Genomic DNA, 23,600 nt, shown 5'->3' with positions numbered 1-23,600 from the left:
ATCGGCCTCGGGATTTCAATCGATTATGGGCTAAGGCTAAATTTTCTTTTCACTGCTCGAATAAGCCCAGCTCATTATATCATTAGAAAAAATTCAACGAGAATATGAATCGGAAATTATTGAATGACGGAAAGGACAAGCCGTGGCGCATGCTCTCTCCAGAACAATCCAATGATAAAAACATGATTCCAGAAGTCTGTACTAAAATTAAAGCCTGATTTTTTTTCGTTATTAATTAAAAAAAGATACACATCAATTTCATCGATAAAATTGAAACGGGATTGACATTAGATGTAACCTCCACAGGTGGTGACCTATTAAATATCTTCCCAAATTGGACTTTCTCGCAAATCTGTGGGCTGCTAGAATATTCAGGATCAAGAGTTGGTGGAGTTTATCGCAATCAGGGACCCATTTTAGCGCAAGAACCTGTTAAAAAAATTATATAATAATAACAATTTGATCACTATGTCTGTACAGAGGATAAGAGCACGAAAAGGATAAGGACAGCCAACTTGAATAAAAACATCACACTACGATTGCACATCAACAGCAACTCATAATTTTGTGGGTAAGCAATTGAGAGAGAGGTTTTAAGCTAAATGGGGTCTTTAATGGCTGGTTGGGACTCTCCTGTCCCGGATCCTAAATCAGGTAAATTACTAATCAATTTTCAGCTTTTTCTTCCCTTTTTAATTTTCTTCTAGAGTGGTGGTATATAATTGTTTTTTTTGGGGGGCAGTGAAATACAGGAAGAATTGGTCATTCACCAAGGAAGAAATTGATACTTACTGGAAATTAAAGAAGAAAATAGAGGAGGAACATCTCAGAGCAATTGCTACTCCATCAGAAACTATTAATAAGGTTTAATTTCTTTTAATAACATTTTTCATAAGATTGATATGGATTAAATTCCGAGCATATAGAGTTGGTTTATATTATGAAATACGTGATGTGTATGTGATAGGATGATGGGTCACACGACGAGGACTACGGAGTAAAGCTTAAGAGATCAAGTTCATTGCCGGAGGCCAAGACAAAGCAGAGCCTGATGGACATGGAAACTGATACAAACTTGGAGGAACTCATAAAGAAGAGTGGATGGTAAGCTGATGCCAATATAAATACTCAGATTTTGAGTTATTAGCCCATTTCAGTTTTGGATACATTTAGTCAACTCCGGGCGATTTTGTGTTGTGCAGGTGGACGAGGAGCAACTGGGCGTTTCTAAACGAACCACCTGTGCTGGACCGCGCTTCCAACACCTACGTTGCGCAGTACCACATTGCGAAACTTGCAACTTCAAAAGCTAATAATACTGGGATTAGTGCTTAGCTCTGTGCCTCTGATTTCTATGCTATTATGTACATAAGTGTGATTTAATTGCAACTATAAGAACCATGTATAGATTTAGATTGAAGGTACAATATATATATATGGATGTGTAATGGGTGGGATTTTTCTATGTGCTCAGTCCTGATGATCTGTGCAAAATGTGACCGTTGATTGTAGAATTACCGAAATTGTATTAGTATGTTGGGTTGAGAACTCTTACCTGAAATTGTGTTATTGATGAGGATTGCACGGCAGCTTCTTTTCTTTTTGTTATATTTCCTGATTTGAAAATTTAATTCTAAGACGCTGTGTTCTATTTACTATTAGTGGCAGTGTATTTTTCTAACTTCAAAAGAATCCCAAGTAATTAAAAATTAGAAAGCTTCTCCCTCATAAAAATTAGTAATTTATTGGTTATTTTCTGTGGCCTAATTCTTATTTTTCTAACATTTTCTAAATTGAATTATATTTTATATGGTTAATTTTAATTTGATATTCAAATTTCACATCTTTAAAAATAATTTTAATATTACTTAAATTAATGAAATTATATTCAGTGCTGTCCGTTCTGTTCTCTTTCCTGTAGTCTGCAAGGCAAGTTCGTGGGCTTTATGACCCAAACGGCCACGCGTGCCGGAGTTTTTCCGAAGAAACAATTTAACGTTATTAATCTTCCATCCTTATCATATCACAACCTATTATATTTATTATTAAAAATATTAAATTTTATGAAATATTAAGAAATTTTTAAAAATATTTTTTAAAAATAAAATAAAATAAAATAAAATAATTATTTCGTATATTATTATAATAATTTTAAAATAATTAAAAAAATAGACAAAAATATGAAATGAAATAATTAACAATAAATTTCTATAAAAAATAGTAACAAAAATAGTTTTATATAAATTAATATTTAAATGAATTTTAATAAAGTTTCGAATGATTATTAAGTGTAGATTTTATAACTATTTTATTCATTCACATTTTTACTTTCTTAAGAAGTTATAATTAAACGTAATTATGTTTTCTTTAGCTCTAATGTATAATCATATTCTTTTGTATCCAATAATAATAATAATAACAATGAAAATTTAGCACTCTGAGACTTAGTCTGGTGAAAGTGCATCCTTATACTCTTGTGAGATCAAAGGTTCGACTCCCCCACCCTCTATTTCAAAAAAAAATAATAAAAATTTATATAATTTATTTTAATTTAATTTAATAAATAAAAATATATTATTTAATTTAAATTCGGAGTCTTTATATTTTAATTTCTGTAAATTTATATATTTAAATAAATTTAAAAAATTTTAAATTTTACTATTTCAATTTTCTAATATCAGTGTCTATTTAAAAAAAAAATATGGATGATTTTATTTCTATAATTCATGGTGTCCCTGTTATAGAAAAAAAGACAACACAACCACCATATAAAGTGCTATATTTTCTGTGGTTGAAAGACGCGCCTGGCTGAACTAACACCACCAAGTAGGAAGTCGAACCTTCTTCCAAATTCAGTCCATGTTCACCCATTAAGTTATCAAAGCTTACAAAAGTTTTGTGGGAACAATTTATTTAATAAAAAAATCAAATAAATTTTATTTTCTTAAAATTTAAAGTTTTGAATTAAAAAGAATTAGATTTTTTTTAATTTTAAATAAAAAATTAATTAAATTAAAATTTTACAAAAATTTTATTTCAACAACTCATTATGAATTGCGATGGCACTTCCTTGAAATTGGTGGAAGTGTACCCTTTACCTAATTAATCAATCAAATCTTCCTATGCAATTAGACCCAGGGTTTTTTCTTTTCTTTTCTTTTTTCTATATTTCTTTTATTAATGGATTTATTCAGAAATCATAACTTATTTTTGAAAAACTCCTTTATCTAGTATATGATTTTGAAAGTTTACCAAAAAGTTAAATATTTTAACTAAATAAAAATTACACTAGGTATTAGTTAATGTAGCTTGCTTTTATTAGTTTTAATTATTTAATTAATATAACTGGAGAATTATTTTTTAAAATTATATAAAAATAAAAATAAAAATAAATTTATTTCTGCGTAGCGAAAAAGGAAAAGTTTTTCAGTAACCAAGCTTTTGTGTATAAATAGTTGATGGATCCAAAAGAAGGTTCACACTTTTCTGTATGGTTGTTGTTTGTTAAGCATTTGGTGTGGTTTTTAGAAAAGAACAGTTCAATGGCTGACAAAAGCAAGATCTTGATCATTGGAGGGACTGGTTATTTCGGGAAGTTCGTGGTGGAAGCAAGTGCCAAGTCCGGCCACCCAACCTTCGTATTGGTTAGGGAGACCACTCTCTCTGATCCAGCTAAAGGAAAGCTTATTGAAAATTTCAAGAACTTGGGGGTCACCTTACTTCATGTAACATTTCTCTGCTGATGCTTCTCTTGATATTACTTCTATAAACATGTGATTTTTGTTGCATAGTATATGTATGGATTTGTGGGTTTACTTGCAGGGGGATCTTTACGATCATCAGAGTTTGGTGAACGCCATTAAGCAGGTTGATGCGGTGATATCAACTGTTGGTGCTCTGCAACTAGCAGATCAGACTAAGATTATTTCCGCCATTAAAGAAGCTGGTAATGTTAAGGTTAGAACTTTCTCTCTCTCGTATCCATTTTCAGATTTCAGTTTTGCATGCACTGGAACAAGGACTATAACTATTTATATAACCCAAAAATTTGCTTAGCCCGGATTTATATGGATATAACATAAAATCCTTTCCATATATTTATACTAGGGTTCATGTGAACGTTTAGGTGAAAATCGCCCTTAAATGAAAAAGTGAATAATTGCAAAATCTTGCAGTGAAAATTTGATATTTTTTTCCAAGAAATTATTTTGTGGGCCTAATAGGTTTATGAACCTACAAACAATCCTTCCTAGGAGGCCCACTTCACTAGCCCACATTGCCTGCATCTACAAGCAATGAAGTGTGGTGGTCTGGTGGGGTGTCTTTGTCTATCAATAACAAATGATGATCTTATATAGGAAACTTAAACTTGATGGTGCAGTCCCTCAATGAATCTTACTAAGGAATGGAATTTAATATAATAAGTTGGAATTGTTCAGAGGTTCTTGCCTTCAGAGTTTGGGAATGATGTGGACCATGTTCATGCTGTTGAGCCAGCAAAATCTGTATTTGAGACAAAGGCTCAAATTCGCCGAGCCACTGAAGCTGCAGGAATTCCCTACACTTATGTGCCTGCCAACTTCTTTGCCTCCTTCATCCTCCCCATATTGCTAAAATCAGGAGGCGACAAAGTCACTATCCTAGGAGATGGCAATGTCAAAGGTTCGGTATCTGCTTACAAAATCATTCAAATGAATACATTTAATACAATGTGTCTGGCATTTCTCAAAGTTTGTGCATATGTTTGTTGACAGCGATTTTCAACAAGGAAGATGACATTGCAACCTACACTGTAAAAGCTGTAGATGATCCAAGAACCTTGAACAAGACCCTCCTCATTATGCCTCCTAACAATATTTACACTTTCAATGAGCTTGTTGCTCTGTGGGAGAAGAAGGTGGGCAAGACCCTGGAGAAAATTTATGTCCCAGAAGAACAGCTGCTCAAGGACATCCAAGGTACTTTGACGTATGAGAATTTGTTTTCCTATAGGAAAGATTTGCTTGCAGTTGGTGAATTTTATATTTGTTTTTTTTACCATTCTTGCAGATGCTCCAATTCCATTTAATGTTGGTCTTGCAATCAATCACTCTATCTTCATTAAGGGTGATCAGACCAACTTTGAGATTGATCCCTCATGGGGGGTTGAGGCTTCTGAGCTATATCCAGATGTCAAATACAGCACCGTGGATGAAATGCTTGATCAGTTAGTTTGAGGACTTTACAGCGAAATAACCATTCAAATGGTTGCAACTTGCAAGTGGATGTTTCTGCAAAATAGTGTTTATGCTTTTTCTCCTTCCGTGCTGAATTGTTCTGATTTATATCTACAGCAGCAGTGATCAGTATGGATTTAGAGGAAAGTTCGGAGTTTTATTAATTGTCATCTTCTTATGAATAAAACTGCAGAGTGTTCTGCTGATGATAAGTTCTTGCAATTTCCTGCTCACAATTTTCAACACTTCCCCCTTTTTAATTTATGGCTCAAATCAAAACTGGTTTATACATATAACACAAGGCTCAAACACAGGCTTTCAGATAAATGTGCAGAAAGCGTTTGTATTGGCAATTCCCTGAAGATAAAATGAACTAATGATATTCCATTCACTGGATTTAATCTTATTAGTATCTATTCAAATGGATAAGAGGAGTGGAAGGAGAGCCTGTCTTTAGAACAATAACATCAGGACGAAAGCATGTACGCTTAAGAAGCTATACAATCTCGACAAGTTCTTTGTTATAAATTTTTTTTTTTTATAGTTTCTACTCTGTTCTGTAGAGAAGCTGTTGCTGACCAAATTCATATTACTTGTTGAAGGGGGAGAAAAGATATCTCTCTCTTTTCCGTGTGTGCTTTTGGCTACAAAGCTCCATATATACAAATACATCTACAGCTCTGTCTTCCACTTCCATTGGCGACAAGAAGATATCAAAAGGGCTGTTTAAATCATGAACGAAGCAAAAACCTGCATAGCCCGGATATGCAGCCTCAAATAGCAAGCATCTGTCTTATTTCTTCATAAAAATCCTTGTCAAATTAGACCATCTAGTCCCCCAAACCAGTTCTTGCCCAGGAGCGGGTGCTGGTGCCTCCAATGGTGGTGACGGTATAAGTTTTGTTCTCAGTTTCTTCTCTGCGTATCCTGTCATTCTTCTGGTATTCAGCATTCCACTTTTATCAACTGCAAGCAAAATAACATATCCAAAAGTTTTATGAGTCTCATGAAGTAAAGGCCAATCTGAAAAAGACAAGTAAATAGTTGTTCCTCCTCTACTCACCATTGGAATACAAGTCAGGTTTTGAAGACTCTGACAGGAGAATAAGCGTAGGGGTGATGATTGTGAGGACGGCCCAGAAGAAGAATATGACTACAAAAGTTCTCTCACTCATTTGTCGGAGGAAATTAACACAATATGGCAATGTTTGAGAAATTTAATGTAGGTGGGTCTCTGTATCTGAAAGAGGGAGAGAAGAGTAGTAGGAGGAGAAGGAGAACTTGCAGACATTAGCTGGCCATGTTTAAGAAACGCTATGATTAGAAAATCCCTTAAGTAGTACTCAACTTGTTTTATTTTTGTCTTTCTAGAATGAAGTCAAGTTAAAACAAAAAATAAAAAATAAATATAAGATGTTTGTTGTTCAGTTGTTGGAGAGTTGTTATACCAGTTGGTATTTGACAAGACATTTCCATCTGGCATTCCGATGGCCCAAGTCATATGTGGTGAGGGCTGCCTTTGTTCCTATTCTAATGAAGGCCAAGTTGAAGTTTGCTTTGCCTGAGAATGGCTGTAAATTCAATATTCCATTATCGACTTGTACTTGGTTACATAGAAAGTAAAAGTTTTTCTGCGAGGCGGCTACTGGGGTGATCCAATTGGTCTTCATTTTTCCGTAAAGTGAAGCTAAGAAAATTTGCTGCAGTCATCTTCAACTGTGTTAATTATGCCATGGAAGAGAATTCTCTAAGCAAATTAGCAAAAATTAAATTAAATTGTTCTCTATTACATTAACTATTCAATTTTCCCAGGAAACTCTCAGATTATTTTCATTTGCAGGAAAAAGTAACAGCTGGAGAAGCAAATGAGTCAAAATGGGAGGAGGGGAGAAGTGAGATAGTAAATTGAAAAAAAAATATATATATATAAAGGTGGGGGCCATGACACTGGCTCTCAAATCATACAACAGAATTTTTTCTTTTTCAATTTACACAAATTGACAGCTCAAACAACCTCATACACTAAACAAAATGTGGTGGCTGATCATATACAAGATTTGATTCCCTTAAAAAAATGGAAAAAGATGAAGTCAGAAAGAGGGAAAAGAAAGGGTGTACAAAGAAATAGAATGAGCCAATTCAGAAAGGTGTGTATGCGAAGGCATGCCAGTAACATCTGCTAATAAAATACAAAATCAAAAGAGGCAACCAGCTTGAATTTTGCATGTGTTCTATAAGTTGACATGTATTTAATTTATCCAAAACCTATAAACTAAACGTTTGAAAAGGCTGCACTGGATCTGGATGTAAGAAAAGTTCAGTCCTTCGTTATGCCACTGCTACTTGCAGCAGAATTCTTCCCAGAATACCTCTGTCAACAATCAAGGAGGCAAGTGATTATGTTTTAACTGAAGAAAGAAGGAAAACCAACAGGTAACTAGTTGCCAATTGGCGCCAAATTTTCAAAAAGATTTGAGAATAGATACAAGACGGAGAGAAAAGGGATGGTAATGGCTAAAATTTTGCAAAGCTCTCACCTGCTTTCCGACACTAAATGGAACATATTTATACTTGATCATGTGCATGATTTGGCGCTTCATTGTGAGGATAAACAGAACAATCCAATAGCAGAGTAATATGGGCCAGAAGACGGGGACATCAAACATAGAAAAAAAGGTCATTAGAAAGGCAATACAGAAAGCCTTGGTGATGGAATACCTGAAAACACAACAGAGAAAACAATTCATTTTGAGTCCAGAATTCACAGAAAGCCTATGCAGGAAAATAAAAACAGTGTCAAGACGGATGCTAAAAGCATACACAGCACTGAACTACAACATAAATTCCAATAAGCACTCTGAACCTGCCATGGCCATGGCTAACCAGGCAAAAACATGGCTAGATAAATTCCGACATGCTACTGAAACCTAACTACAGCAGTACCTTTTGTTACATAATCCATCACGCTATACATGGTTTCAATAGGTAATGCTTCGTCGTAAGGTTCAAGAGCCAGGATAGGCAAATGTTGGGCTAAATGACAAAGCAAGCCAATCCTTATTAAAGAAAAATTTCCCAGAAATGAAGCCCAAAGACAAACATATCCTGATAAGAGTTAGATAAATGTTCTCCAAAACATGAAAAATAACTCAAGACGCCAAATTTCAGGTACTGCTTTTAACAAGTGATACTGTTGGACTGGAGGCTGGAGCCCCCAAAAAGTACAACCAATTAGAAGGTCAACTTTAGGACCTAGTTGAGGATAATGCTCAAAGATAAGTCAATGACGAAAAATTCTTCAAGCTAAGAGTTTGCACGAGGAATCTATCAATTACCAGAACTTAAACTCGGGAAGGCGGCGAATAAAAGGCTTGAACTCATCCGATTCTTTTGTTGGCAAAGAAGCTCCATCCAAAACTTCAAGTTCAGGATCAACCTTTGGCGAGAGAAACCCAATTAACAAATTCAAGATATAAATTCCGAGGGCATATGACACAACGTAAAAACCTTGAACGTAGTAAACTCGCAACATATAAATTGCTGTAGCTGCAAGAGTGCCCAGCCATCTTTGCACCGAATGAGGTGTTGATCGATCCAGATAGTACTGGAAAGCCCTTGAGAAATCATTTCTCCACTTGACAAGAGATGCCACATTGGAGGCAGCACCACCCCCGGCTGCTTCCATGAATTATTATATCTTCTAATAAGGAACCAAAATCAAATAAGTAACTAAGGGATGTCAATTAAAAAGCTGATTTTATATTGTCCATATTACACTGCCTATTATCTTCTCCACAAAGCAAAGATCTCACACGAGCACAAGGTTTAACCATGGCTTCATTTCTAGAATAAATTACATAGAAAAATCCAAATTGCTAGCATCTTATCGTTTCCTTTATTTTATTTTCTTCTGCCATAAACCAAATAAAACATGAACAAACCCACTTTGCTTTACCCACTATATGAATTAATTTTCACAAACCCACATTTGCTCTACCCAGAACATAAAATTAATATAATATGAAATAAAATGCATCAAAAAGCTAGATTTAGTTTCTATTTTTCTTAATTAAGCTGTGAGTATGCTAATATGGTATCGAGAAAAGGATGCTGAATAAACGAAGCTACGCCAGAAGAAAAAAAAAGGCCAACCTTTAAGAAACGTCGCAGTCAGGGCAGGTCCCAGCAAAACACAGATCCAATAAAGGTATATAAGTGGTAAAGGAATCAACAGGTATCCTCTCCTTCTTCTGGATTCTTTGTTCAGAACAAGCAAATTTTGCAGCTTTTTTTTTTCTTTTTGGAGAAGGAAAGTTTGCAGGTTATTGTAAACGAAAATTTTGCCTCATCAGTGTATTTTAGTTTTTCCGTTGCCTCTGCTGACGCATGAATAGTGACGCATTTCCCTTTTTACCCGTCAAAGTTCCAAAACTCCATTCGGGCTATCAGGGAATCTTTGGTAATTCAATATGCACGAAAACCCCATTTTGCCCTTCTACTAGTCTACTTCCCCAAAATTCATCTATTTTCACCTGCAAAGCTTCGTTCTTATTCCCATTAGAGTATAGTGATTAGTGAAATCTCGCAGTACAAACCGATCATAGAATAGGATGGGAACTCTTGGCAGAGCCATATACTCCGTCGGATTCTGGATTCGCGAGACGGGCCAGGCCCTTGATCGTCTCGGCTGTCGCCTCCAGGGCAACTATTACTTCCAAGAACAATGTAAGCTTCTAATATCAAAACCCTAGATCCCATCCAAATTCCTTCCGTGATTCATGTGTCTTAGGTGTACATTACCTATATTGTTATCTGCGATTGCTTGTGATACTAATGCTTTTGGTGGTACTGCATGATTTAGATTCCTTATCATATTGCTACTTTTTTTTTAAAGATGGAAGAGCTTAATTTAGGTTAGGCTGTTATGGTTTGATTAAATTATTTACTAAATGGGTAACTTCTTCTCTGCTTTAGTGTCGAGACATCGAACTCTCATGAACGTATTTGATAAAGCTCCTGTAGTTGATAAGGATGCATTTGTGGCTCCTAGTGCCTCTGTCATTGGTGATGTTCAAATTGGAAGAGGATCATCTATTTGGTATGGATGTGTTTTGAGAGGTAAGGTTTGTTTGACTCGTTCTTTCATACATTATATCATTCATTTAATTTTTTGTTTATTATTAGAAATGGTTTTAATCTCAAATATTGTTTATCACTTCCATTCCTTGAATTGTAATCAATATGTGAAGAAGCTTTCTTGTTAAGCTTTTCAACATAAACGCTCTTATCCAAAATCAAGTACATCAATAATGGTCTCTCACTTGCACGTCTGAGTATATGCAGATTATTCTCTTGCCTCCATTAAAGGTCTCCTTATTATTCTTCTTCTTCTCTACTAAATTATACTAACAAAAATAAGAGTGTTTGGCTAAACTGTCAAAAATGGTGCGGCTAGACCAGGATTGAAGTTTAGTTAAGTTGAATTGACTTGATGAAAACAAGTAACTATAACCTATCTTGAAGACATTGAGGCTATGTTTCCTTTTTCTTATATTGTGCTCATGAATTTTTTTTCTTGTCAAGACTACAGAGTAACTAGGATACCTGCCTTTGGATCATTTTTATTGCGTGATAAGTCTTAAAAGATTCTAAATCATATTAATCTCAGCATTTCGTTTTGAGTCTTTGGTTTTATATTAGGGTTGTCCTTTGCTAGGGCTCTATGTGTAGTATGAGAAAGAAATTCCATTGTAAGTTTTGTGTTTTCAGCTTGATGCGAGTTGTGAGTTTTAGAATGAAAATCACATGGTTGTCTTTGTTGATTCTGTTTACAGTTGTGTAAATTTTCTTGGTGAATAGGTGATGTGAACAGCATTAGCATTGGATGTGGAACTAACATACAAGATAACTCCCTTGTGCATGTGGCAAAATCTAACCTAAGTGGGAAGGCTCTACCAACTATAGTTGGGGACAATGTTACTGTAGGTGAGCAATATGGCAGTGGTCATGTATTGGATGTTAACCAACCTGATATAGGCTTTAACTATCTTATGTGTTATGATTTAAAGTTTGAACTGGGCAGGCCATAGTGCTGTTCTACATGGCTGCACTGTTGAGGATGAGGCTTTTGTTGGTATGGGAGCAACACTTCTTGATGGTGTTGTTGTACAGAAACATGCCATGGTTGCTGCTGGAGCCCTTGTAAGACAGAACACAAAGATCCCTGCGGGAGAGGTTGTTCTGCCGCACACTGTCTCTCTGCTTATTAACATAAATTTCTTTCTGCACGCACATGTAGTTATTTAGCTGATGAATTAGAAATAAAAAGAAAAAATATTAAGATATTTAAAGCATAAAGGTATTAGGATGGTGTGTGAGCAATGCCCTTGCTTGTGAATGTTGGATGCACAATGTTATGATGAACCAATTTAGCATGTATGACTTAGTAATATTGAACTTCTTGATGATGCAAAAGAATAGCCGGTTTGGTAACTTTTATACTAGTCTTGAAATTTTTGTGCCTGAAGCATGGTATTGTTCACACCTGAACTTGATCCACTGTAATAATTCATATGAATTATTCGTGGAGTTTCATCCACATTATGGAACTAATTGAAATTGCAAGGATTCTGAATTGTCTTAATTTGGTAGAAAGAGTATTTGATAGAATCATACCCTTTCCATTATTTTTGTCCTTTTTTCCTTTTGGTTTTACCTACCCATCTTCGTTTTCTTGCACAATATTTTGGTTATCTTACTTCGGTAATGTTTCTAATTTATCTGTTTAAATTGTTTATGATAAAAAGGGAGGAAAAGCTACCTCATTTTTGTTCCCAAGTTAGATTGTCTCCATTTTACACACACACTCGCACACAAGGCATGGGCATTGTTTATTGGATCACTTAATTACTACACATGAGACAATTGCCTTAAAAACCAGCTTAAATATATGCAGGTCTGGGGAGGCAATCCAGCAAAGTTTCTGAGGAAGCTAACTGCTGAAGAGATAGCCTTTATTTCTCAATCAGCAACCAATTATTCCAATCTAGCACAGGTTCACGCTACTGAGAATGCTAAGCCTTTTGATGAGATTGAATTTGAGAAGGTGCTTCGCAAGAAGTTTGCTCGTCGGGATGAAGAGTATGACTCAATGCTGGGTGTTGTTCGTGAAATTCCCCTTGAACTTACTCTTCCACAGAATATCCTACCAGATAAAGCACCCAAGGCAACTTAAGGGACTTTAAAAAAAAATATATAAATTATAACGAGGTGTTGTTTCTTAAAAGTTCAAAGATTGAGAGTTGAGTTCAAAGATCTTTGTTGTTTTTGCTAATTCATGAAGGGACCACATTCTTTCATAATAATACCAAACACGTTTGTGGCAGAGTAATGGCCCATTTTACTTTGTCTCTGTTTAACTTGTGATCATTTGGACTATATTTCTTCCATGGGAGAAGTTAATGCCATGAAGGAGGACTTATTTTGATGTCACCTGGTCCTTGTTTGTTTCTTGGCGTGATTTTGATCTGCATTTCTGATATCAACTCATTTCAGAAATTCATGACTAAATTAGTCCATTCCGATAGTGCAGTCTTCTCCTATGAACTTTTGGAAGCCTTTTCTTTTTTCTTTTTTTTTCAAAAAAAATTTGCAATTAAACGCGAAATCTAGGGAGTAACAACAAAGCAGGGGTATATTGTTTGTTTGAATGTAATGGAATAGTACCTGTTTAATTGCTGACAGGATCTTGGAAGGGGCTGCATCATTTGTATGTGTATGCATGCAAGGCCATAATGCTGCGCAGGTGAGCATGAGTGGTTGCTTTTGCGAGACTCTGACTAAAGGAACGTATCTGGCTGGTATCCACATGAACAACGTTTGAAACCTTGAGTGCATGTATCAATGGGTGCTTATTTTTAGCTGTAAAAAAGATTAATCAAGAGAAGTTTTGTAGCGTGAGTTTACCATGGTATCGAGGGATCAGATGCAAGCAACCGCTAACTTAAATTTCCTGGCATTACTTAATGCGTCTTGTCCTCCTCCTCCTCCGGTCATCTCTTCTTTTTATTCTAGTTATTTGATCATCATGAGCACTTTTTCGTTTGTGTTTGTGTTACCTGTGACTGATACAGGTCAATGGTGTTGGTGGCGGGAGTGGTATTTGGTGTTTTACTGCGTGTAAACCATATTCCAATGTAGCTGATATACCACCTTATGGTAGTGAAAATGGATAGGATTCTAATTCGAGTGTCGAATGATTAGGTCAAGTGGCGTCTTTTTTCCTCGGGGAAACTAAATCAATAGCATATGAGCATGGTAAGGGAATTTCCTGCTTCAGTTTTGTATTTTTCTCTTCCTTAAGGTGTAGATTGCCCGCTTCTCGCTCTAAAACAATGTTGACAACTTGATGATGGCTGCTTCTAACAGTTTTCCGATTTGAATTATCTTTTGGGAATGACAATGCAAGCTTGGGTGCGTAACTTGAGAAAATAGAAATGTATTTAGGTTATGGGATTCTAAATTGCTAATTCATGTGCCTAAACCCTGGATGATGAATTCTAACCCTACAAAATGGGAGAGAGACAATAATTTTAATTTTATATTTCTGGTGAATGGTGATTAGATTCGTTTAGCAATTATTACGGGTTGCTTGGAATCTGAAAAAGCAGATGCAATTCCCCTTGATTTAAGCTAACGTATCTTCTAATCAAATCCAAAACTCCCGTATGATTCGTTTACCTCATTTGTTGTTTGGTTCTTCTACTAACCCATTTCTACTGTTTTGTCCTCCGTCTCTTATTCGATGAAGCTACAAGGGATACTGGGAGTGGTTGAGGCTTTCCAATTGCAGTTGTGGCTAATGGGGGTAGGTAGCCTATACTTTGCTTTTAATTATTATTATTATTTGGATAATATAAACTTTCATAGGGCAAATAGAAAATTGGAAAAATATGTTACTGGTAAACACAATCAAATTGAATAGAGACACATAGGGGGGAGCTAATGATGTTTCGAGCAGAAGCTGCCATAGAAAAGTGAAGGGCAGGGCAGGGCAGGTACTGTGGTAAAACACACTCATGCATTGAGCAGAATATAACTTTTTAGGAATTGTATATAGAAAATAATTGCGAGAAAGCAAAAGCAAGTCCAAAGTAAACCCCCACTCCCCTTATATAGAAAATCCTATCTCTTTTCGCTTTATTTACTGCGTGTCTGCTTTTTTGTGGGGGGAGTATCCGGCTGTGGCGCTGTGCCAAGTGGGGGCATGCTTTTCTTCTTTCGGTTTGATATCTGTCTAAAATTTAGACATTTCCAATCGAAAAAAGTTAAAGAAATCATGCGCTATTTAATATTATAGAGAGTAATAACTATAAAGGAGCTCTATTAACAAATAAATGGGTATCCGTTACAAAATCAAAAACCACAATTACATTACTTTTTTCAATTTCGTAGTCGTACTCATTGTAATTTGTAGATAAAGATTATTTCAAGAACCTCAAGGAGCGTTGAATGTTCTTTCTTCTTTTTTTTTTACACAGGAAGAAGAAGAAGGCATAGGTTCAAATTCAACATTGTTAGACCAAAGTGAGATTGATGATTGGTCATTGGCATTTAGGATTCCCTCAAAATCCAAAAGCTAACTCTATCCATCCACCAACCCCGATGCTTTTCGATTTGGCCGAAAATTTAAAGAATCAAACATTTTGAAAACTACTTTCTTCCTTCTTCAAATTACGTCCATCTCTCTTTTCTTTCTTTCTTTCTTTTTACCACAAGAAAGTGAATTTTTAAGGCATTCTTTAATTGGGGTATGTAGATTAAATCAACTTTCAGTGAATTGCTCCACTCTACTTCTAGAATGTAGAGAAGGGGGAAAAAAATATCTTTTGTTTAATTTTTATTTATTAAATCAATTTGAATAATATAATATAAGTGGGAAATGTATTTGAAAATACAATATAAAATTCATTGTTTTAACTGCATTAATTATATTTTTAATATATGTGAAAAATAAGTATAATTATTTTTATGAAATTGAGTGAATACAAATACAATATGTATTATTGTCTTTTTAATTTAAGAATACATTTACATTTAGGAAATTAATTCCATATAAATACAATTATTATTATTATGGAAAATGTAGTTTTGCTTAAGTAAACTTCCTAAACATTACTGATCAAAGATCTCAAGCTGAGTTTGACAAAAAATAAAAATTAAAAAATCTAATGCTGTGTGGTATTAGTGTAATTTTCCTTCAAGTTAGGGGGCATTATGGTACAAATGGGTATGGAATAACAAAATGAACTGGGCTCCTGGCGGGACTTGAAGCTTCTTTCTATAAATACAAAGCGAAGAGGTTAAACGCAGAGGACAATGCAAAGGAAGAAGGCGTCAGAGAATTCCTAACAACTCGGAAGAAGATATAAGAAACCATACCCTTTGAATATGGGAGTAGAAGCCTCGCCCAGAAACGGTGATGTTGCTCCTGCTTCTGCTCCTCATCCTCTTATATTGGGTCTCCAGCCTGTCGCTCTTATAGACCACGTTGTCCGTGTCGATTGGTCCTTGCTGGATCAAGTCCCCGGTGACCGCGGTGGCTCCATACCCGTAATTACCCTCTTGTTAAAGCACTTCTCTTGATTCAATTTCGTAATGTTTTGCTTGATCTTGGATTGGCTTTGCTTAATTTTCTTGTTACGTAGAGATTTCTGCTTTTTAGAAAATGGGTATTATAATTTCATCATTTTGACCGTTTTCTCATCTGTGTATATTCTTTTTGGACTTTTTTTATATGTTTTGTTTACCCGTTTGTGTCTTCTGCTATGTTTTTTAATCAATGGGCACATGTGAGCTCGAATAACCAAGCTTTAATGAGGGAATGTAGCGTTCTTGCTCAGCTGGTATCACTTTAAGTAACTAAGGTGTCTTAGCATTTAGTTTCTGCTTGTAGTTTCAATGAGTTTTGATTCGAATCTCAATTTTATCTGGACTTCAAAATTCCAGTTATTACGGTTGTCTTTTTCTTCTTTATAATATTTTAGTGGTTGTTTTTCAAACTATGCAAAATGGTCTCTGTTATTGATCTTCCCCACATACACGGATGACTTTTTATTCTTGATTTTACATGTCACTATTATATGTTTTGAACAAAATTTGTAAATTTGTTGGGGTTGTGTAGGTTGCAATCGAAGAACTTCAGCACATTTTAGGAGAGGTGAAAACGCATATGCTCGCATCCCCTGATGATACATCTCCTATGCGGACAATTGCTGGGGGCAGTGTAGCCAATACAATTCGGGGTCTTAGTGCAAACTTTGGAGTCTCTTGTGGGATTATTGGGGCTTATGGGGATGATGAGGAAGGCAAGTTGTTTGTTAGTAATATGGGCTTTAATGGGGTGAACCTCTCCAGATTGAGGAGAAAGAAGGGACCCACTGGTCAGGTGATTTTCGTTTTGCAGATTCTGTAAACTTGGAAAAATGTTGGATGTCTTTTTATTGAGCTTCTATTCTCAAAATCTGAAGCTTTGTCAGTAATTGGTTTGTTACAGTGTGTGTGTTTGGTTGATGCGTTGGGCAATCGTACAATGCGACCTTGTCTCTCAAATGCTGTCAAAGTTCAGGTGCATATTTCTGTCTTTCTTTATTTTTGCTTATCTTATATGCTTCTGATCTTTACCAACATCAAGGATTTTGGTGTAGCCTTCTTTATCTAGATGAGTCATTGCCAACTTATCTATTACCTTCGTTCTTTTCAGGCTGATGAATTGACCAAGGAAGATTTTAAGGGCTCTAAGGTTAGGCAGCTAGCTTTAGGATTATATTTATTATATTTGTGGATAAATTCTATCCATCTGTTGCTTTTATATGTTTCTTTGTTTTCTCATCTTTTGTGGGAGACAAACTACAAACTAGTTGGGCTAAAATGAAAGTCCATTAAAAATGGACAAATATTCTATAGTGTGAAGATATACACATTAATGATTTTGACATCAACTGCTCCGTTAGTGATTGTCTGAGACTAATAATGTTACATTAGCAATTAATAGTATGGTTTTTGCTACAGTGGGTGGTGATGAGATATGGAATATTCAATATAGAAGTTACTCAAGCAGCGATCAAGATTGCAAAGCAAGAGGGTGTTTATGTCTCGTTGGATTTGGCCAGTTTTGAGGTATAATTTTATTGATTTTGTGCATGTCTTTTAGTTTAAATGAAACGGATGGCCCATCTTGGTTATCAAACATAGTCTGATTTTGAACATTCAAGTCAGCAATGGAATCATCAATCACTATTTCGTTCTTTACTCTGCAGTAATCAAGCCCCAAGTTTGCTTTATCAATATATTAACTTACATGCTTTAACTTTGGCTAGATGATTCGAAACTTTAGATCACCTCTCCTTCAATTGCTAGAGTCTGGGGACATCGACCTTTGCTTTGCTAATGAGGATGAAGCAATGGAACTTCTAAGGTATTTATTACTTCAGTTATGCTCTTGATCTAACATGCTGAGACAAGTTATTATTCTAGAGTTTCAAATTTCACTTAATAGTCTTTTCTTGGATGGATTCTAGTAGTGGTGGTTGATTTATCTTGAAATGTTCATAGAGATGAACAAAATGCTGATCCTGAGGCTGCGCTAGAATTCTTGGCCAAATATTGCAAGTGGGCTGTAGTGACTTTAGGTCCCAACGGATGCATTGCAAAGCATGGAAAAGAGGTCAGATCTCTTTGTATTTGCACATTTTCAGATAAGCTCAATGAACTAGTGTTGTCAATTTCTCATAATTTCTCATTGCGGCAAGGTGCCTTGCCTTAAATTGTTGCTTTACTCTCCATCTTTTACCTCTAGAAATATATGAACATGGTACCAGTTGCATCTATACCTTCCTCAAATGGCAGCCTTCCTTTATTGTTATTACTATATCCAGGACAGTAGAAAAAATTTATGTTTTCTGTTCTCAGTTTCCAGTGTATGAAACTTGTCCTTTGTTTTCCATTTTATGCCATTCTATTTTCATGTGCTCATCTTCTCTTTATCGTTGGATTATATTAAAATTTACCAACTTACAGACTGTTCGGGTTCCAGCCGTTGGGGAAGCAAAGGCAACCGATGCCACTGGAGCAGGAGACCTATTTGCCAGTGGCTTTTTGTATGGACTGGTAAAGGGATTATCTTTGGAGGAATGCTGCAAACTTGGCGCATGTAGTGGCGGAGCCGTGGTTCAGTCCCTTGGGGGTGAGGTGACCCCAGAGAACCGGCAGTGGATGTACAAACAGATGCAGATGAAGGGTCTCCCTAATCCTGACGTCCGCAATTGATTACACAACTTGCATAGAAGTTGTTTTGGGTCAGTTGCTACAATTTAGTTACTCCAATGAGAATGGAGGCAGCTGTAGTTGCATTTTGGTGCCAATTTCATGAATACAAGAAAGCTATTTATTCTCTAGTGAGTTCAAAGTTGTTATCCGCATTCTTTTCTGCTTGACATGACAGATTGCAGTTTCCATTGAATTGCACTAAGCGTAACAGAACAAGCTGAAATAGGATCGATCGGATGATATTTGATAATTGGACAAATTATCATTTGGTCCCTTTATTTTTCCAACTAACTCTTTAACACTGTTTGTGAAATAGGTATATTTTAGTTCTATATACTCTTTAGTCTCTTCATCCAATCTAAATCAAATATCTATTATCGATAGATTCAAAGAAAATAAAATTGTTACAATTACTTGAATAAAAATAAAAATTAATCTTATATATTGTTGACTATATTCTAAATTTTACTTATTATACTTGAAATTTTTATTAATCGATAAAATTATGTGAGTGTAATTTTATCATTTAATAAAAATTTAAAGTTTAATGGATAAAACTTTAAGCACAATTAGCAACAAGTTGAACTATTTATGATTTATTTTAACAAGTTATCAATAATATAATTAATTTGTATTTAATTATTACGATTTTTATAAATTTAAATGTTTAATAGATTAAAATTTTAAGTTGAGTATTTAATAAACTAATATGAAATACTATTGAGATATAAAAATGTATTTGACAAACATTTGTAAGGCTTAGAAAATAAAGCGTTAAGCTAGTTTGTATTGTCGATAGCAACCTTGAAGCAAGTCAGCTTGTAAGCCTTATGACTGATAATTCTTTTTTCCTCTACCGAATTTTCATACATAATTCTCAGGGAAGTGCTATTCGAGGTGGTGAATAATGAGTAGAACACCGATTATCCGTCTGAATGGATTCGAGAGGACTAATTTCTCATCAACTTCATTGACTCAGGCATGGCAAAGGAATGCAACAAGGAACAACCCTCATTCCCACAAACATGCCTCCAAATCTTCTCTATTTTCTAAGTACAAGTAGAATTTGCTTATGCGAAGGAACTTCAGAAACACAAGAAATTTCACTCTTTAACAAGCGCTTCAAGGGATCAGTACTTTGAGATGCAAATGTGTCGTAGTTGCTTTCCTTTTAAGGCAGTACTATGCTGCTCCCACACAAACATACTCTAACCACGAGCTGTGTCATTATTCTGATAATTCGCCTATGCTGCCAATCCTGATCGATGTTGCATTAATTCAATGTCAAAAAACAGCATCATATTGGAAAAACACCTAGTTCAGTGATTGTCTATTGGATATTCCTGTAAATTGCAGAAAATGTCCACCAGAAGCTAGCATAAAAATGTTTGCACCAACAAGGCAAAGATAAATTGCATAAAATAATACAACCAAAATACGTCTTCCACGGTGCCATTCATTTTCAACTAAATTCTGTAACCATGTTTGAAAATATCAACTAAAACTCAGACAGTGATGCAGCAGTCATTTATTGCATCCTCATATGTCCATTGGAGCCACACCCTGGTCAGCTGCAGCACCTGCACCATGATCAGCAGCAGCAGCAGCATCAGGTTCAGGTTCAGGTTCAGGTTCAGGTTCAGGTTCAGCAGCAGGACCCTCTGGCTCTCCAACGATTTCAAATGCATCAATTAACTGCTGTACAGTATCCTGATCCAGTATATGGAATGCCTCCCCAACTCCAACTACAGCAACTGTGCAGATGGAACTCTTGAGCGTTTCTCCTTGTAAGGTCTCCCTAACTGCAATGAGAGCATCTTTAATCAGATCTTCCCGTGAAGACTCTGTAAAGTTGTCAAACCTGCGTTCCAAGTATGTTTTTGCAGCTTGAGAGCGAGATCCAATGGCAAATGCCTGATATTCAAAGTAGTTCCCACTAGGGCAATTGTAGTAGAGGTGAGCTCCAGATTCATCCAAACCACCCACCAGCAGCCCAACACCGTAAGGTCGTTTCCAAGAGCGTTGGGTGCATACCTGCCACTCAAATAATGGTTACACCTACATCAGCTCCTGATGGATGTTCTCATGTTCACCAGTGTAAAACTAAAATTTGACCAAAAAGCAAAATTAGCCCAACCATGACACTGACAAACTAACAAGTGTCACAGATTCGGTCTTACAGATATGAGAGAGAAAATTTCCACTAGAAAAAATATTGAATAAATAGAGACCAACACTACAAGCATATAGGCATTTCAACGCAACAGATGGTGATAATTCATTATTATGGTCATTCATTCATTTTATTTTGCTGCACAACAACAGACCTTAAAGCCATACGAGAACAAGTTTAAAGGTAAAATAACTAACACAATCAAGCCAACACTAAGAGCAAATAAAAGAAAGATGATATAAAGGTAAATATTTATATATAAAAAGAAGAGCTTCCATAAATAAGCCACCATTTGTAGCTAGAGTGATTGCCAACTGGGATAGTAACTTTCCCATGTTTGGTTTGCATGGGAATCTAGCTTGCCAGGAAAGCTACATTAAAAGATTTGCAAATCCTATCATCACTTTCTCATGCACATTGGAATATATTTTCTCATTGTAACGAGTAGAAATTTTACATTCCCATTGAAATGAAAGTTATGAAAAATAATTTAATGAGACACTATTTCAATATTGTGATTTCATTTGTGCTCAGGAATCTTTTATCTCTAAACAAATAAGGAGATGAAAATCTCTTGGAATCGCTCGCCTGGGAACTCACAAGGAAGTGATTCCAGAGGAAAATATTGCATTATGGCAAGCGAATGCTAGCTAGAGGAAATGTGGCAGTATCAGTTAAACAATGAGCATCAACCGTCCCAAGCAGCTAACAGTTCCAAGCACCAGTTATCCCAAATCACCTTTTCACAAATGATAATGATATCTCCCAGGTTTATTACAGACCTTTATCAACTTAATTTTTAAAGGTTGCATCATACTATTTAAATCAAATTTGAATGTGTCCTGAAACCTAATACGTTACAAATACAAAACACATGGAATTTGTTTGTAGAAACTAAAAGTACTTAGCACCCATATATTCCTATTATCCAAAACACTGATCATAAAGAGACAGGTTTGCTGAGTTGATCCCCATACATTCTGTCGAATGCTGGTAGTATTGAAATCCATAAACTGTAGAAGTCGATTGCCATCTGAGCATAAGGCCATATGTACTGAAAGTACAATAATCTCGTTTATCACAATGGTTCAAAAACCGAATCTATTGCCGAAAGCTACATCATAAGGGTCATCAAGCATCACTATGGCCGTGAAGGCTGTATAAATACGAGAACGGTTGCTTTTTTTAGCACTTGTATTTTGCGTCCTTAAAGCTAAAATGCATTAATTATTTGAAATAAACAAGATCTAAAGCAAACATCCGTGCAACTAAAAAGCAACTCAAGAGAATTAGAGTGCAAAACACTCTTCACAAATGCCCTACATTTAACAAAATTGCAGCTGTAAGGCCAAATGAGGGGGCAAAAAACAAAGGCATGAACCTCAAAAGATGTCTATTGCATTTAACTATCAGACAGCACAAATAGCCAACGGCAACCCTAACTCTTAAAATTAAAACCACAATTCTCAAATTCCATGATCTGAATAAATTAAGCAATTAATACTTCACAAAGAAAATTCACCACATACTAAAATCAATAGAAATTTTGAGTAAATTAAAAGTGCAACAGTTCAGAACCTGAGCCTTATCAGCGAGTTGAACGACGAGTCGACCAACCGGGAGTGGGGACTCGTACGTGAAACTGTAGTTAATGCATTCGGATCGCATGTACCGTGAAAGAACGCGACCATCGGCAGTGAGTCCCGCGATGGCGACGCCGATGTGATCATCCACATTGAAGATCTTCTTCTGATGAGATGAGAGCTCGGAGTTAGCCTTATTGACACAAGCGAGAACAACGTGTGTCTTAGATCGGAGTCCGATTGCGGCAGAACCCTGCTTGACGGCTTCCATGGCATACTCAACCTGGAAGAGCCTTCCGGCGGGGCTCCAAGTGGTGACGTCGGTATCGTACTGGTTCCTAAACATTATTTTGCGCTGTGTACGTCTCTTCTTCAGATACTACGCTGCCGTTTTACACTCCACCAATGTGCCTGTCCCTTCTCTAATTGGTGCTATACAGTATGGAGGAAGAGATGGCGAGTGTTTAGAAAAAGCATCTGCAGGATTTGCTTTCTTTCTGCTCAAGTTAGGACTACGGTGGCTTGCTGAGCGAGAAACACAAACCCAATAGACCTTACCGCTCTGTAATGGGGAAGCGATTATGTGGACTCTCAAGGCTTGGGTTCGTTCAGCCCATTAACTTAAATGGGTTTTAGCCTACAAGACGACCATTGTCTCAGCTAAGATTGGGCTCTTCATCTTGGGCTTCAACATTCTGCTTGCAGTTCCCTGTAACATGTAGAGTTTTAACAGGTACTCAACTTTAAGAATATTCTTGCTTAATTTTCTTTTTGACAGAGTTTAAATTGTTAATTAAAAGAGGCACAAAGGCTGAAAGAGCTGAGTTGGTCAGCCAGTTAAAGCAGCACACAAACATAAAAGGAAGTGAAGAAAAGGCAGATGGATATAAGCTTTGCTTTTGATAATTTGGATATTGAATTGTTTTTGCTATCATTGCTTGAGATACTCCTGAGATCTACCACCAAAAGGTAGTCTTCATAAATCGTATATGGAATATCAGTTGGTGTGGGTAAAAAGGTGGAGCTTCATGTTACCGTTAATAGGTGAAAAAGTTGAAGCATGAAGATACTAATTGGCTTGCTTGCACATGGCCTCATGTCTCTCTAGCTCCCAGAACCACACAGTGATAACTTTTAGTTAATATAAATTAAGCAGCATTTGCCTTTTTACGTGAACCATGAATAATGTTGTAGCTAGTAGACAATTGAGATGACAAAAATATCAATATCAACGTCCTTCTACTGTACAGTTTTGCTCGACATAGGGAGGGGCCACGACCCACAAATTTTTTTTCCCCCTCT

The 23,600-nt window shown here is 35.9% G+C and overlaps 6 protein-coding genes across 8 annotated transcripts; 4 read left to right on the top strand and 2 right to left on the bottom strand.

The window, feature by feature from the left end:
• The first annotated feature begins 479 nt into the window (after positions 1–479).
• LOC110606054 lies at positions 480–1,608 on the top strand. Its single transcript, XM_021744788.2, has 4 exons — positions 480–654; positions 743–864; positions 968–1,104; positions 1,203–1,608. Exons 1-4 carry the CDS (start codon positions 603–605, stop codon positions 1,333–1,335), a joined length of 444 nt encoding a protein of 147 aa, XP_021600480.1. The 5' UTR covers positions 480–602; the 3' UTR covers positions 1,336–1,608.
• Positions 1,609–3,458: 1,850 nt separating this feature from the next.
• LOC110606814 (phenylcoumaran benzylic ether reductase Betv6-like) lies at positions 3,459–5,438 on the top strand. The gene is made up of 5 exons (XM_043953005.1): positions 3,459–3,725; positions 3,823–3,957; positions 4,440–4,662; positions 4,755–4,958; positions 5,050–5,438. The coding sequence occupies exons 1-5, from the start codon at positions 3,459–3,461 to the stop codon at positions 5,214–5,216; spliced, it is 996 nt and encodes a 331-aa protein (XP_043808940.1). The 3' UTR covers positions 5,217–5,438.
• A 1,775-nt stretch (positions 5,439–7,213) lies between these two features.
• On the bottom strand, positions 7,214–9,641 carry LOC110606667 (protein RER1B). Of its 3 annotated transcripts, none has more exons than XM_043953007.1 (4): positions 9,369–9,641; positions 8,552–8,916; positions 7,754–7,934; positions 7,214–7,587 (listed from the first exon to the last, which is right to left on the bottom strand). In XM_043953007.1, exons 2-4 carry the CDS (start codon positions 8,899–8,901, stop codon positions 7,534–7,536), a joined length of 585 nt encoding a protein of 194 aa, XP_043808942.1. In that variant the 5' UTR covers positions 8,902–8,916; positions 9,369–9,641; the 3' UTR covers positions 7,214–7,533. The 3 variants fall into 3 exon arrangements, with proteins under 3 accessions (XP_043808942.1, XP_043808943.1, XP_043808941.1); XM_043953008.1 differs by having other exon boundaries at positions 7,214–7,624; positions 8,552–8,913; XM_043953006.1 differs by having other exon boundaries at positions 8,552–8,913; positions 9,369–9,571.
• Positions 9,642–9,669: 28 nt separating this feature from the next.
• LOC110606666 (gamma carbonic anhydrase 1, mitochondrial) lies at positions 9,670–12,600 on the top strand. Its single transcript, XM_021745582.2, has 5 exons — positions 9,670–9,941; positions 10,191–10,334; positions 11,076–11,201; positions 11,299–11,450; positions 12,172–12,600. Exons 1-5 carry the CDS (start codon positions 9,827–9,829, stop codon positions 12,448–12,450), a joined length of 816 nt encoding a protein of 271 aa, XP_021601274.1. The 5' UTR covers positions 9,670–9,826; the 3' UTR covers positions 12,451–12,600.
• A 2,777-nt stretch (positions 12,601–15,377) lies between these two features.
• On the top strand, positions 15,378–18,674 carry LOC110605955 (uncharacterized sugar kinase slr0537). Its single transcript, XM_021744649.2, has 8 exons — positions 15,378–15,827; positions 16,399–16,662; positions 16,771–16,842; positions 16,978–17,016; positions 17,286–17,393; positions 17,594–17,691; positions 17,829–17,940; positions 18,294–18,674. Exons 1-8 carry the CDS (start codon positions 15,666–15,668, stop codon positions 18,540–18,542), a joined length of 1,104 nt encoding a protein of 367 aa, XP_021600341.2. The 5' UTR covers positions 15,378–15,665; the 3' UTR covers positions 18,543–18,674.
• Positions 18,675–19,844: 1,170 nt separating this feature from the next.
• On the bottom strand, positions 19,845–22,847 carry LOC110606813 (proteasome subunit alpha type-1-B). The gene is made up of 2 exons (XM_021745799.2): positions 22,294–22,847; positions 19,845–20,576 (listed from the first exon to the last, which is right to left on the bottom strand). Exons 1-2 carry the CDS (start codon positions 22,642–22,644, stop codon positions 20,082–20,084), a joined length of 846 nt encoding a protein of 281 aa, XP_021601491.2. The 5' UTR covers positions 22,645–22,847; the 3' UTR covers positions 19,845–20,081.
• Positions 22,848–23,600: the final 753 nt, after the last annotated feature.

The sequence above is a fragment of the Manihot esculenta genome, chromosome 18, assembly GCF_001659605.2.
Source record: "Manihot esculenta cultivar AM560-2 chromosome 18, M.esculenta_v8, whole genome shotgun sequence".
NCBI classification, from domain to species: Eukaryota; Viridiplantae; Streptophyta; class Magnoliopsida; order Malpighiales; family Euphorbiaceae; genus Manihot; species Manihot esculenta.
This window is presented reverse-complemented; position numbering and strand designations above follow the sequence as displayed.

What these genes read in the sequence shown, in the direction of transcription:
- LOC110606666 (XM_021745582.2), top strand. Translation starts at nt 9,827, where the DNA reads ATGGGAACTCTTGGCAGAGCCATATACTCCGTCGGATTCTGGATTCGC. An exon ending in GTATGGATGTGTTTTGAGAG is followed by an intron (nt 10,335 to 11,075) that starts GTAAGGTTTGTT and finishes CTTGGTGAATAG; the next exon opens with GTGATGTGAACAGCATTAGC. An exon ending in TGGGGACAATGTTACTGTAG is followed by an intron (nt 11,202 to 11,298) that starts GTGAGCAATATG and finishes TGAACTGGGCAG; the next exon opens with GCCATAGTGCTGTTCTACAT.
- LOC110606814 (XM_043953005.1), top strand. Translation starts at nt 3,459, where the DNA reads ATGGATCCAAAAGAAGGTTCACACTTTTCTGTATGGTTGTTGTTTGTT. An exon ending in TGGGGGTCACCTTACTTCAT is followed by an intron (nt 3,726 to 3,822) that starts GTAACATTTCTC and finishes GTTTACTTGCAG; the next exon opens with GGGGATCTTTACGATCATCA. An exon ending in AAGAAGCTGGTAATGTTAAG is followed by an intron (nt 3,958 to 4,439) that starts GTTAGAACTTTC and finishes GGAATTGTTCAG; the next exon opens with AGGTTCTTGCCTTCAGAGTT.
- LOC110606667 (XM_043953007.1), bottom strand. Translation starts at nt 8,901, where the DNA reads ATGGAAGCAGCCGGGGGTGGTGCTGCCTCCAATGTGGCATCTCTTGTC. An exon ending in CTTCCCGAGTTTAAGTTCTG is followed by an intron (nt 7,935 to 8,551) that starts GTAATTGATAGA and finishes TTGTGTTTTCAG; the next exon opens with GTATTCCATCACCAAGGCTT. An exon ending in CATTTAGTGTCGGAAAGCAG is followed by an intron (nt 7,588 to 7,753) that starts GTGAGAGCTTTG and finishes GATTGTTGACAG; the next exon opens with AGGTATTCTGGGAAGAATTC.
- LOC110606054 (XM_021744788.2), top strand. Translation starts at nt 603, where the DNA reads ATGGGGTCTTTAATGGCTGGTTGGGACTCTCCTGTCCCGGATCCTAAA. An exon ending in TGTCCCGGATCCTAAATCAG is followed by an intron (nt 655 to 742) that starts GTAAATTACTAA and finishes TTTGGGGGGCAG; the next exon opens with TGAAATACAGGAAGAATTGG. An exon ending in CATCAGAAACTATTAATAAG is followed by an intron (nt 865 to 967) that starts GTTTAATTTCTT and finishes TGTATGTGATAG; the next exon opens with GATGATGGGTCACACGACGA.
- LOC110605955 (XM_021744649.2), top strand. Translation starts at nt 15,666, where the DNA reads ATGGGAGTAGAAGCCTCGCCCAGAAACGGTGATGTTGCTCCTGCTTCT. An exon ending in ACCGCGGTGGCTCCATACCC is followed by an intron (nt 15,828 to 16,398) that starts GTAATTACCCTC and finishes GGGGTTGTGTAG; the next exon opens with GTTGCAATCGAAGAACTTCA. An exon ending in GAAGCAATGGAACTTCTAAG is followed by an intron (nt 17,692 to 17,828) that starts GTATTTATTACT and finishes AAATGTTCATAG; the next exon opens with AGATGAACAAAATGCTGATC.
- LOC110606813 (XM_021745799.2), bottom strand. Translation starts at nt 22,644, where the DNA reads ATGTTTAGGAACCAGTACGATACCGACGTCACCACTTGGAGCCCCGCC. An exon ending in AACTCGCTGATAAGGCTCAG is followed by an intron (nt 20,577 to 22,293) that starts GTTCTGAACTGT and finishes TTTGAGTGGCAG; the next exon opens with GTATGCACCCAACGCTCTTG.